Source organism: Dunckerocampus dactyliophorus, chromosome 3, assembly GCF_027744805.1.
Source record: "Dunckerocampus dactyliophorus isolate RoL2022-P2 chromosome 3, RoL_Ddac_1.1, whole genome shotgun sequence".
NCBI classification, from domain to species: Eukaryota; Metazoa; Chordata; class Actinopteri; order Syngnathiformes; family Syngnathidae; genus Dunckerocampus; species Dunckerocampus dactyliophorus.
The window spans coordinates 1,915,822-1,928,309 of record NC_072821.1 but is presented as its reverse complement, the minus strand read 5'-3'; the positions used below and the strand labels follow the sequence as shown (position 1 = coordinate 1,928,309).

General features: G+C 44.7%; 1 protein-coding gene across 1 annotated transcript; it reads left to right on the top strand.

Moving 5' to 3' along the window:
• Positions 1–7,819: 7,819 nt before the first annotated feature.
• On the top strand, positions 7,820–8,840 carry LOC129178739 (C-type isolectin Sp-CL4-like). The gene is made up of 6 exons (XM_054771256.1): positions 7,820–7,845; positions 7,907–7,995; positions 8,070–8,209; positions 8,285–8,416; positions 8,488–8,605; positions 8,680–8,840. Exons 2-6 carry the CDS (start codon positions 7,926–7,928, stop codon positions 8,745–8,747), a joined length of 528 nt encoding a protein of 175 aa, XP_054627231.1. The 5' UTR covers positions 7,820–7,845; positions 7,907–7,925; the 3' UTR covers positions 8,748–8,840.
• Positions 8,841–12,488: the final 3,648 nt, after the last annotated feature.

The window sequence follows — 12,488 nt, the reverse complement described above, 5'->3', positions numbered from 1 at the left end:
AAGTGTGCTATTTCTGTCCTCTGGTAAAAACAAAAAATGTTATTTAACAAATGCAGTCCGAAAGTGGGGTCACAGGGGGTCAGAGGTCACTGATTTTTGTCACGAAAAGGCCCCATCAATACACACCTCTGTAAACAAAACATTTGTCAAGAGGCGTGGAACTGTGAGGACGGAAGTGTGGAAAGTGGAAAGTGGAGAGGAGTGCTGATTTCATTTCCTGGACGATCAGCCCAAAGGATGACCTGCTCTTGGCTAAAAGCTAAAGAACGCCCAATGAGGCTACCAGCATTGCTCCCATGTTGCTTGTCGGGCGGGGCTATTCAATTGTGTGCATAATGGCTGACGTACGTGCAAAGGCTACCAGCAAATGGTGAACATCTGCAAGTATTTGGGACACCCATAAAAATGTCTATTGTTGGCACACAGCTTGCATACCCTCCCGCTAGCTTGACATCGAGTTCCTGTCTTCTGATTTCGGATCAACATTTGCAATAAATGTGACTGTTGTATTAGATTCAGCTGCAGAACTCCCCGTTCTTCAACTGGCATTGTTCACCACAATCGAGGTACTGGTTCCGGTCTAGAGCTGCAACCTTTTGACCCACACACCTCAGACAGGGAGCCACACACACACACACCACACAGTATATATAGACAAACCCTGCACTGACCCCCACACCTCACACAGGGAGCTACAGTATACACTAGGTCCCCAACTAACGAACACAATTGGTTCCAGACGACCGTTCTTACGTTGAATTGTTCTTAAGTGGGGAAAAGGTAGTATTACCAATAATATAGGTACTACATGTATGTGTATACAGATACAGTATATGTGTATGTATGTAAATATGAGTTCGGATGCAGTAGTAATATTAAACCAGGATAATTCATGAAAAAAACAATAATAAAAGTGATATAATAATACGTAATGATAAATGTTATTTACCTTTGAAGAGGAGTGGTCGAGCATACGTCGTTGTGGAGGAGTTGGAGGAGGAGTTATTGAAAAGAAGGACAAATGGTGGTGGTGGTTAGACTCTTCCAAAAGAGGTAGTGTTCTGTGGGTGGTGTAGATATAAGCAGGCCTATTAACTCTTCATAAACTTTAATCACACGCTCTGTCCAGGTTGTATCATACAGCTACAATGTAGCTTTCCATTTAGCTTTCTCTCCCCAGCAGCTGTTGGTCCCATTAGCAGTGTCACAGTGCCCTCTACTGGTCAAGCATGTACAGTAGCAGTATAAATACTGATGGAGCGACTACAAGGCAAAATAAAATAAAATAAAATATAGACCATCAGCTTGTGTTCGTATCCGCGAATGTTCGCTAGTCGTGTGTTCGTAAGTTGGGGACCTAGTGTATATACACACTGTATACTGTATATAGACAAACCCTGCACTCGGTTCTTCATGTCAAAATGCAGCTTTTTTCTTTGAGTATGAGTAAACGTGCGAGTACAACAGCATTCAGAAAGACAGAAGCTGTAGTGTGCAGTTAGAATATCAATAAACAGCAAACAACCTTTTCTTATTTTTGACCCAAAGTAACGTTACATGCAGCAAAACATTCTGGGAAAATATTCGATACATCCGGCCAGTTGAATATTACACAGCGAACCAAAACGGTGAAAATGCAAGGGCCACTTAGAAAGAGGTGATGTACACTGCTCAAAAAAAAAAAGAAAAGAACACTCATTTCACACGCAGTCAAAAGTGCTGCGGCATTATTCAAGCTGTCCACTTGGGAAGCAACACAGATGGACACTCATTTTCACGACGTGTTGAGCAAATGGAAGAGACAACAGGTGGTGTGTTTTTCCACTTCCGTTTCGAGCGTGACCCCAACCCCAGACCTCCGTGGGTTAATACATCCAAATTCCTTTGATTATTTTTGTGTGATTTTGTTGCCAGCACATTCAATTATGTAAAGACAATAAGAATATTTCATGAATTCAGATCTAGGATGTGTTATTTTAGTGTTGCCTTTATTTTTTGGAGCGGTGTATTTCAAGGAAAAGCTTTGGGATGTAGAGTAGGTGAAAAAGTCTACTATCAGGAGGAACACAGGCCTTTGCTCTTTCCTCTTTTGCCACTTTCCTAATAGTCTTAAATTATCTTTGTAAAGGTTCTTACTGCAGTATTATCCAACCTACGTTTCCACTCACAAATGTTTTGTGGTTTTTCATATTACGACTTAAAAAAAAATCATTTTTTCTGTTCTACTAAAATAACATCTTTCCTCATTTTTTTCTGAAATTGCAGCTCCTTTCTCATTAGAATGCAACTTTTTGCTCTCCCTACTTTGACTTCATTCTCATTAAATTAGTTTGATTTCATTTCTTCTGTCTTTCTTTCCCACAATTCAAACTTTTTTTTTGCCCACAAGCTAATTTTCCAAACATGGCAGCTTTATTCCCTTTCTCACCTACAGGGCCAGGACACATATGTCAGAATGCTATTTATAGACTATAGCTCTGCTTTTAATACAGTCAGCCCCCACAAACTCACAGATAAGCTCCTCACACTTGGCCTGTCACCCTCCCTCTGTAACTGGGTGTTTAACTTTCTCACAGGCAGGCCCCAGTCAGTCAGAGTCCACAACCGCACATCCAGCTCAAGAATTGTGAGCACTGGGACCCCACAGGGGTGTGTGCTGAGTCCGCTCCTCTACACGCTCTTCACCTACGATTGCGTGGCCTCCCAGAACAACACCAGCATCATTAAATTTGCGGATGACACTACAGTCATCGGACTGATCACTGGTGGTGTTGAAACATCATACAGAAGAGAGGTGGCGGACCTCATAGCTTGGTGTCGTGATAACAATCTCCTTCTCAATACAGATAAGACTAAAGAGATGATCATCGACCCAAGAACAAGGGAAAAGGAGCCGCATAGACCCCTGTTTATTGATGAGACTGAGGTGGAGAGGGTGAAAACCTTCAAGTTCCTTGGCACACACATCAGCGAGGACCTCACCTTGTCTCACAACACCCAACAAATTATGAAGAAGTCCCAAAGGAGACTGTACTTCCTGAGAAGACTGAGGAAATCTGGCATGTCCACCACAATCCTGAGTTGCTTCTACAGATGCACTATGGAAAGTGTCCTTACCGCCTCCATCACTGTTTGGTACGGTAACTGTACAACACGTGATAGGAAGGCACTCCAGCGGGTGATCAAGACCTCACAGAACATTGTTGGGGCAGCCCTCCCCTCACTGCAAGACATTTATAAATCTAGAGTCCTACGCAGAACACACAACCTCATCCAGGACAGCACACATCCACAACACTCATTATTCACACTCCTACCGTCAGGCAGACGCTACAGGGCTGGCAAACAGCTTTTACCCACAGGCCATCAGGCTTCTCAATGAAGCACTCACACACACCGCACGCAACACACGCACAAACTCATAGCACTTTATTTATTTATTTATTTATTTATTTATTTATTTATTTGTATTCATGTCTCTTCTGTTGTTGTTGCTTGATTTATTGGTATTTATGTTTATGTGTTTATGTTTCTTATGTTCTTATTCTTTTTCTTGTGTTTCCTTTCTTTTCTTGGGAGAATGAACAGAATAAGATTTTCATTGCATGGTATAACTGCTGTTTTACCATGCACATGACAGTAAAACTCTCTTGAATCTTGGATCTTGAACCAGAGCTTTATGCTCTAAGATTGATTGTCAAATGAAACTATCAATACTTTGATACTTCAGTCATTTGAGGTCATGTACACTCCTGATCAAAATCTTAAGACCAGTTGAAAAATTGCTAGAATTTGCATTTTGCACATTTGGATCTTAATGAGGTTTTAAGTAGAGCTACAACATGCAAAAGCAAGAAGGGGGGGGGGTGAGACAAAAAGCACTTAGAAAAAGTAATTTACCGAAAACAACAATTAAACTGAAATAGGCTGTTTATCAGCTGATCAAAAGTTGAAGACCATCGCTCAAAAAATAACAAAAAATGCTCTCAGGAGGACTCAATAATGAGGAGCTCCAGCATTCTTGTTCATCACTTCCAAAATGGCTTTGGGCATGCTTGATGCCAGTGTTTCCAGGAGGCTAGTGGGAACATTGCTCCAAGTGGTGAAGATGGCTTCACCAAGGGCATCAACTGTCTGGAACTGATGGACATTTTTACAAACTTCCCTTGCCATCCATCCCCAAATGTTCTCTATGGGATTTATATGAGGGGAACATGCAGGATGGTCCTAAAGGGTGATGTTATTCTCCCTGAAGAAGTCCTTGGTCAAGCCAGCATTGTGACCTGCAGCGTTGTCCTGTTGAAGAACCCAGCTGTTACCACACAGACGAGGGCCCTCGGTCATGAGGGATGCCCGCTGCAACATCTGCACGTAAGCGTCCGCCGTTTGACGACCCCGCACCACCTGAAGCTCAAGATTCAAGATTCAAGATTCAAGATTCAAGATTCAAGATTCAAGAGAGTTTTATTGTCATGTGCATAGTAAAACAGCAGTTATACCTGCCTGATGGCCTGTGGGTAAAAGCTGTTTGCCAGCCTTGTGGTCCTGGACTTCAAACTCCTGTAGCGTCTGCCTGACGGTAGGAGTGTGAATAATGAGTGTTGTGGATGTGTGCTGTCCTTGATGAGGTTGTGTGTTCTTCGTAGGACTCTAGATTTATAAATGTCTTGCAGTGAGGGGAGGGCTGCCCCAACAATGTTCTGTGAGGTCTTGATCACCCGCTGGAGTGCCTTCCTATCACGTGTTGTACAGTTACCGTACCAAACAGTGATGGAGGTGGCCTAGTCGCTCTAGTTTACGCCTCGGATGCTTTGCTCGCCGGGTATTCAGCTCACCGGACCCGCAGGCTGCTGCGTTCTCCCGGCGCAGAAGAAAGGCAAAGTCTGAGAGGCTAAATGAAAGTTCATGGTGAACCCTGCCGATGTTCAAAAGTGTCTCTCTGTTGTAATGTACTGCGTGAGTGTGTTGAATGTCCAAAATGAACAATAAAATAGCAAAAAATAGAAAAACACGGGAGAGTGTCACAGAGACGTCTGCCACGGAGGGCGCCATCTTTGAGAAGCCAAACCACACTTCCAGATGAGCTGAACGAGTTCTGTGTCAAAGCGGGCATAGAACTCGTTCAGCTCACGTTGACCGCTGCAGTTCTAAACACATCCCAGTTTGTGCAGCCAAAGCAGTCCTGAAGTACTTGATCAGTTTCTTCATTCCACACTTTAACTGCTGTACTTACAGGGGGAGCTTTTTTAAGAAGTTGTCTGTATGTTGGATAAAGGAATATGGAGATGTGGTCGGCCTTTCGAAAATGGGGTCTTGGAACAGCCTTCAAAGCACCTTTCATGTTGCTGTAGACTTGGTCCAGGATGTTATTTTCCCTTGTGGGAAAGCTCACATGCTGGTAATATTTGGGGAGGACAGTCCTGAGGTTACAGTGGTTGAAATCGCCAGATATAATAAATACAGCGTCTGGGTGTTTGGTCTCGTGTTTATCAATGATGTCATGCAGGAGGCCTAGTGCATTAGCAGTGTTAGCTCGTGGTGGGATGTAAACAGCAGTTAAATACACAGCGCTAAACTCACGAGGCAAATAAAAAGGTCTGCATTTCACCATCAACAGCTCAATGTCCTGCGAGCAGTGCTTTTCCATCGTCTGTACGTCTGTGCACCACCGTTTGTTTACGTAAACACAGACGCCGCCACCTCTGTGTTTACCAGACGCTAAAGTCCGATCTCCCCGGTAATCCAGCCTCCGGTGCTCCACTGAATGAAAAAGCACCCCAGATGATGGACCCCCCCTCCACTGTGCCGGGTAGAAACATCTCAGGTGGTATCTCCTTGTCATGCCAGTAACGTTGGAAGCCATCTGGACCGTCAAGGTTACATTTTTTCTCATCAGAGAATCAAACTTTTTCCACCTTTCAATGTCCCATGTTTGATGCTCCCTGGCAAAATCTAAACGGGCACTTTTGTGGCGTTGAAGGAGACCAGGTCTTTGAATTTCTTTTTTGTTTTTTAAAGCCTTTTCCCGCAGATACCGTCTGATGGTTATTGCCCTGCAGTCTGCACCAGTAAGGACCTTCATGTGGGTGGAAGACCGCCCTGTGTCTTGATGGACAGCCAATCGGATCCTCCGGCTCAGCGCAGGTGTGATTTTTTTGGGTCTACCACTTGACTTTTTTGTTCCATAATGCTCAGGATCTTCCAAACAATGTAGAATGACCGATTTACTGCTCCCAACCTCAGCAGCCATGGCACGCTGCGAGAGGCCTTGCTTATGCAGCTCCACAATCCCACCACGTTGAAAAAGAGAAAGCTTCTTAGCTTTACCATCACGAGGGCATGACAGTGTGAATGCCTGACACTAAATCAACATTTGGAGCACATTTTGGCTTTTATCACCTGTGGTCTTAAACTTTTGATCAGCTGATAAACAACCTATTGCATTTTTTTGTTTGTTTTCTTTAAATTACAAATTCCAAATGTTTTTTGTCTCACTCCCCCTTCTTGCTTTTGCATGTTGTAGCTCTACTTAAAACCTCATTAAGGTTCAAATGTGCAAAATGCAAATTCTCGCAATTTTTCAACTGGTTTTAAGATTTTGATCAGGAGTGTAAATGTCTACACTGGAAAGGGGGCCACAAAATATGGTCCTGCGAGACTGAGACCTCAGACGTCACAGAAGAGGAGAGCCGAACTCAAGTGGTTGCAATTCACAATTAAAAAGGAGAGGATAAGGCCCTCGACAAGAAGAACCAGAGTCGCCTCCACCTGCTGAGGAGACTGAGGTCCTTTGGTGTGTGCAGGACTCTTTTACGGACCTTTTATGACTCTGTGGTGGCCTCAGCCATCTTCTATGCTGTCTGCTGCTGGAGAGGGGGCAGCACGGACAGGGACAGGAGCAGGATCAATAGACTGATCAGGAGAGCGAGCTCTGTCCTGGACGGTCCTCTGGACTCCGTGGAGGAAGTGGGGGAGAGAAGGATGTTGGCTAAGCTGACATCCATCATGGACAACACCTCTCACCCCCTACATGACACTGTGGGTTCCCTTAGCAGCTCCTTCAGCAGCAGACTGTTACACCCACGGTGTAAGAAGGAGAGGTTCCGCAGGTCCTTCATACCGACCGCTGTCAGGCTCTACAACACCTGTACCACCTGAACCATGTTGTAGTCACTATGTATTCTTTACTTGCGTATCTTGCTTGCTGCTGTAACAAGTGAATTTCCCCGCTGTGGGATAAATAAAGTACAAATACAAATACAAAATACAATACAATACAATAAAGAAGAAGGTAAATATTGCAATCGGCATTTCTGGTAAGTGTGCACTAACAGTAATGGATGTGGGACAGCACTACACTGTCAAAATTCACACCCTCAGCAACTAAGTGCGCAGTGAACACAGTATACTTATCAAAGCATACTGACAAAAGTATTCCAACTGAGACAGCCAATGGCTGGTCAGTGATTGACGGACTTCCTCGTGCTGAATCTTCTTCTGTCAGATTCAGAAGGTTTTCATGTTGTTTTCACCTCGAAATGCAATCCGCAAAAACTATCCTAACCAATTTGATACTGAGTGTAGACATTCAGTGCTATTTACTGAGTGAATAAGCAATGCAATAGGACACACCAGATGGCCGCAGGTAGGATATGTTATTTTCCAAGCAGACAAATCAGACAGGTATTTGCCTGATCAAATTTACCACAGAAAAAAAGGTGCCGCCACATTAATGTGACCAGTCTGCAAATGCTGGCCTGCAGGCGTCATTGAAGGTATTTAAGAGCCCAGATCTTGAGGTGAGGCTGAAGACGGTGGAGCCAGATTGAAAAGGACACATCTCTGGTGAGTAGAAGAGAAACATGGCAGAGGTTGATCAGAAAAATGAGTGATGTGCTGTTCCCAGGTCAGACTCATCCTGAGCTATGCCTTCTGCTGTGACGACTGTCCTCCTGATGGGGGCGCTGATGGTCGCGTCTGCCATTGCTCAATCTTGTAAGAAGCAAAACGTCAGCGATACTGATTCTGACGAGCGGCAGACAAAGACTGACAGTGTTTGTGTGTCACAGACACCGATGAAGAGTTGACAACCATGTGTGCCAACATCGTGCTGGAACCATGTCGTTTAAGGATACCTGGCGCTTACCACCTGAATCGAAACACCTGTGTCAAGATATCAACCACGGAAAAGGATTTTGAAGGCGCACGGGTGAAACATCAGCAAACACAATCAGCAGCCATTAACGCCTTCTAGTTGTAAACTTCTTCATTGTCCACCTATCAGGCGGAGTGTAAGAGTTGGCGCTTTCGCGGTCAATTTGTAGTAGTGAAAAATGACGAGGAGCAAAAGAAGCTGCTGTGTATGATGAAACAGGCGTCCCCGCAGCGAATCCACTACTGGTTGGGTGTTAGAAGAGTAAGTAAGCAGCCAATGACGATGATGGTGGTAAGCGGATGAAGAGATCACAATGGATGTCTTTGTTTCAGGATGGTAACAGATTCTTCTGGACTGATGCAAGTGGAGAAGTGACCTATGCTGTATGGGCCGAAGGTCAGCCCAACAACGCTAACGGCCAAGAGGGCTGCGTGTGGATAAACAGTGACAGTAAGTTCAACTAAACATCTCGCTGGACGTCTGTCTCAGCCTGACACTGAATGTTGTCTCCTGTCCTTGTCCAGCCTGGGGCCTGTGGGATGACGTCCGCTGTACTGAAACAGCTGGTGTGGCGTGTCAAGTTCGAGTGTGATTGTTTGCATCTCCAAGAGTCAACAAGAGCGGCCGCTCAGTTTGTCTCCTCGTGAGCACAAACAGGCTTTTACAGTCATTGCAATAAACTTCAAGCATCAATTTGTTCCTGCTTCTGGTTTTATTTGTTTATCGTGCATCCATCTCAACTGGTGATCCGCCGATTATAAGATTCTGACACATACCGTCATCTGTTTTTTTTTTAAATGTATTTTATCCGACAGCCAATAAGAGATCAATTTAAAACGGGGTTATTGTGGCTCTGATGCAGCCGAGCATCTCTGTCTGCTGTTCTCGGTCTCCAGCATCGTCCCACCCACAGCGCCATCTGATTACGCGACCATTCCATGCACGATGCTCACAGACACGCTGGAAAATGAGAAAAACGTTTACGGGTGCAGAAGCTCAGTAGAGCACAGTGGCAGGTGCTGGTCATTCAAGGAGGGGTGAAAAACGGAAGGAAAAACTTGGAAAATGCTCCGGTGAAGGTTTATACTTCAAGATCGCTGATTCAAGATCATTTCCCTGTCAATCAAAAATTGATTCCTCCTCCGACACATCATCCAATCGTCATGCAGAAGCTGAGCGTCCGGGCCAGCCCACTGCCCCATAAACCCCCCAGAGACGCTGAGTGTCCGATGGGCAGGACATAGCCCAGCATTTATCCAATGACCGTCCAGTTTCGCACAGTGGAACAATCCACTCTACGCTTCCCCAATGACGTCAGGAGACGCTCAGCGTCCGACTGTGTAAAAGCACCGTGGCGTTAATCATCAAAATTCGTCAGTGGTTGACAGACTCTGTCATGCTGAATCTTTCTCTCAGAGTCACAATTGCTTGTTTAGACTCATAGCTAGCTCTCTGGTTTTCATGTTGTTTTCACCTCTAAATGCAGTCTGCACAGGCAAAACCTATCCTAACCAATTTGATACTGAATGTAGACATTCAGTGCTGTTTACTGATTGAATAAGCAATGCATTAGGACACACCTGATGGCCGCAGGTGGACAAATCAGACAGTAGTTTGCCTGATCAAATTTATCAATGAAAAAAAAAGTTCCGCCATGTTAATGTGAGCAAAATGCAAATGCTGTCCTGTAAGCGTCTCGAAAGCTTGAGGTGAGGCTGAAGACGGTGGTGGCAGATTGAAAACAACACATCTCCGGTAAAGGCGGCAACCTGTAGCTATGGAAAGTACAGACATTCGGTGTATACGAGGAGTGCAACAATACATGGGTCTGTTTTGAACCATTCCATACACACTAGGAATCGAACAATACTGGAACCCATCTTAAGTTGTCAACTCCATCCATCCTTCCTTTTTCTATGCCGCTTATCCTTACCAGGGGCGCGGGGGCATGCTGGAGCCTATCCCAGCTGACTTCGGGCGGACTGGTCGCCAGCCAATGGCAGGGCACAGGGTTGCCAACTCCCTGAAAAGTAAACAAGGGACACCCAGGTGGCAGGGCTGGCAAAATCGACCTCTGTTATTGGTGTGATACAATTGTTTTTATTTTTTGATTTGAACTTCAAGGACCATTTCTGTTCATAAAAGTAAAAAATAATCAGATATACCACAGCATGTGACGTCGCAGAAGCGCTGTGAGAAATATTTGCAAATAGAGGAAGTGACGTAGGTCTCGCGCATGTGCAGAACCGATCGTGTTTCCGGTACTGATCGTGTAGTGACAGTGTAGTTGGCGGCAAGTCGAGCTAGAGTGACAGCTAGTGACGCGCAGATCGATACCAAAATAATCATACCTCCGATACCAGAGCTTTATGCTCTAAGATTGATTGTCAAATGAAACTATCAATACTTTGATACTTCAGTCATTTGAGGTCATGTACACTCCTGATCCAAATCTTAAGACCAGTTGAAAAATTGCTAGAATTTGCATTTTGCACATTTGGATCTTAATGAGGTTTTAAGTAGAGCTACAACATGCAAAAGCAAGAAGGGGGGGTGAGACAAAAAGCACTTAGAAAAAGTAATTTACCGAAAACAACAATTAAACTGAAATAGGTTGTTTATCAGCTGATGAAATGTTTAAGACCATCGCTCAAAAAATAACAAAAAGACTCTCCAAACCAGAACAAAAAATGTTGTCAGTAGGACTCAGTAATGAGGAGCTCCACCGTTCTTGTTCATCACTTCATAGATGGCTTTGGGCATGCTTGATGCCAGTGTTTCCAGGAGGCTCGTGGGAACATTGCTCCAAGTGGTGAAGATGGCTTCACCAACGGCATCAACTGTCTGGAACTGATGGACGTTTTTACAAACATCTCAGGTGGGATCTCCTTGTCATGCCAGTAACGTTGGAAGCCATCTGGACCGTCAAGGTTACATTTTTTCTCATCAGAGAATAAAACTTTTTCCACCTTTCAATGTCCCATGTTTGATGCTCCCTGGCAAAGTCTAAACGGGCACTTTTGTGGCGTTGAAGGAGACCAGGTCTTTGAATTTCTTTTTTTGTTTTTAAAGCCTTTTCCCGCAGATACCGTCTGATGGTTATTGCCCTGCAGTCTGCACCAGTAAGGACCTTCATGTGGGTGGAAGACCGCCCTGTGTCTTGATGACAGCCAATCGGATCCTCCGGCTCAGCGCAGGTGTGATTTTTTTGGGTCTACCACTTGACTTTTTTGTTCCATAATGCTCAGGATCTTCCAAACAATGTAGAATGACCGATTTACTGCTCCCAACCTCAGCAGCCATGGCACGCTGCAGCTTATGCAGCTCCACAATCCCACCACGTTGGAAAAGAGAAAGCTTCTTAGCTTTACCATCACGAGGGCATGACAGTGTGAATGCCTGACACTAAATCAACATTTGGAGCAGATTTTGGCTTTTATCACCTGTGGTCTTAAACTTTTGATCAGCTGATAAACAACCTATTGCATTTTTTTGTTTGTTTTCTTTAAATTACAAATTCCAAATGTTTTTTGTCTCACTCCCCCTTCTTGCTTTTGCATGTTGTAGCTCTACTTAAAACCTCATTAAGGTTCAAATGTGCAAAATGCAAATTCTCGCAATTTTTCAACTGGTTTTAAGATTTTGATCAGGAGTGTAAATGTCTACACTGGAAAGGGGGCCACAAAATATGGTCCTGCGAGATTGAGACCTCAGACGTCACAGAAGAGGAGAGCCGAACTCAAGTGGTTGCAATTCACAATTAAAAAGGAGAGGATAAGGCCCTCGACAAGAAGAACCAGAGTCGCCTCCACCTGCTGAGGAGACTGAGGTCCTTTGGTGTGTGCAGGACTCTTTTACGGACCTTTTATGACTCTGTGGTGGCCTCAGCCATCTTCTATGCTGTGGGCTGCTGGAGAGGGGGCAGCACGGACAGGGACAGGAGCAGGATCAATAGACTGATCAGGAGAGCGAGCTCTGTCCTGGACGGTCCTCTGGACTCCGTGGAGGAAGTGGGGGAGAGAAGGATGTTGGCTAAGCTGACATCCATCATGGACAACACCTCTCACCCGCTACATGACACTGTGGTTTCCCTTAGCAGCTCCTTCAGCAGCAGACTGTTACACCCACGGTGTAAGAAGGAGAGGTTCCGCAGGTCCTTCATACCGACCGCTGTCAGGCTCTACAACACCTGCACCACCTGAACCATGTTGTAGTCACTATGTATTCTTTACTTGCGTATCTTGCTTGCTGCTGTAACAAGTGAATTTCCCCGCTGTGGGATAAATAAAGTACAAATACAAATACAAAATACAATACAATACAATAAAAAACA

Bases quoted from the DNA above. Each gene is read 5' to 3' on its own strand.
- LOC129178739 (XM_054771256.1), top strand. From the start codon at position 7,926: ATGCCTTCTGCTGTGACGACTGTCCTCCTGATGGGGGCGCTGATGGTC. The intron at 8,417-8,487 runs GTAAGTAAGCAG...TCTTTGTTTCAG, and splicing joins ACTGGTTGGGTGTTAGAAGA to GATGGTAACAGATTCTTCTG. The intron at 8,606-8,679 runs GTAAGTTCAACT...GTCCTTGTCCAG, and splicing joins CGTGTGGATAAACAGTGACA to CCTGGGGCCTGTGGGATGAC.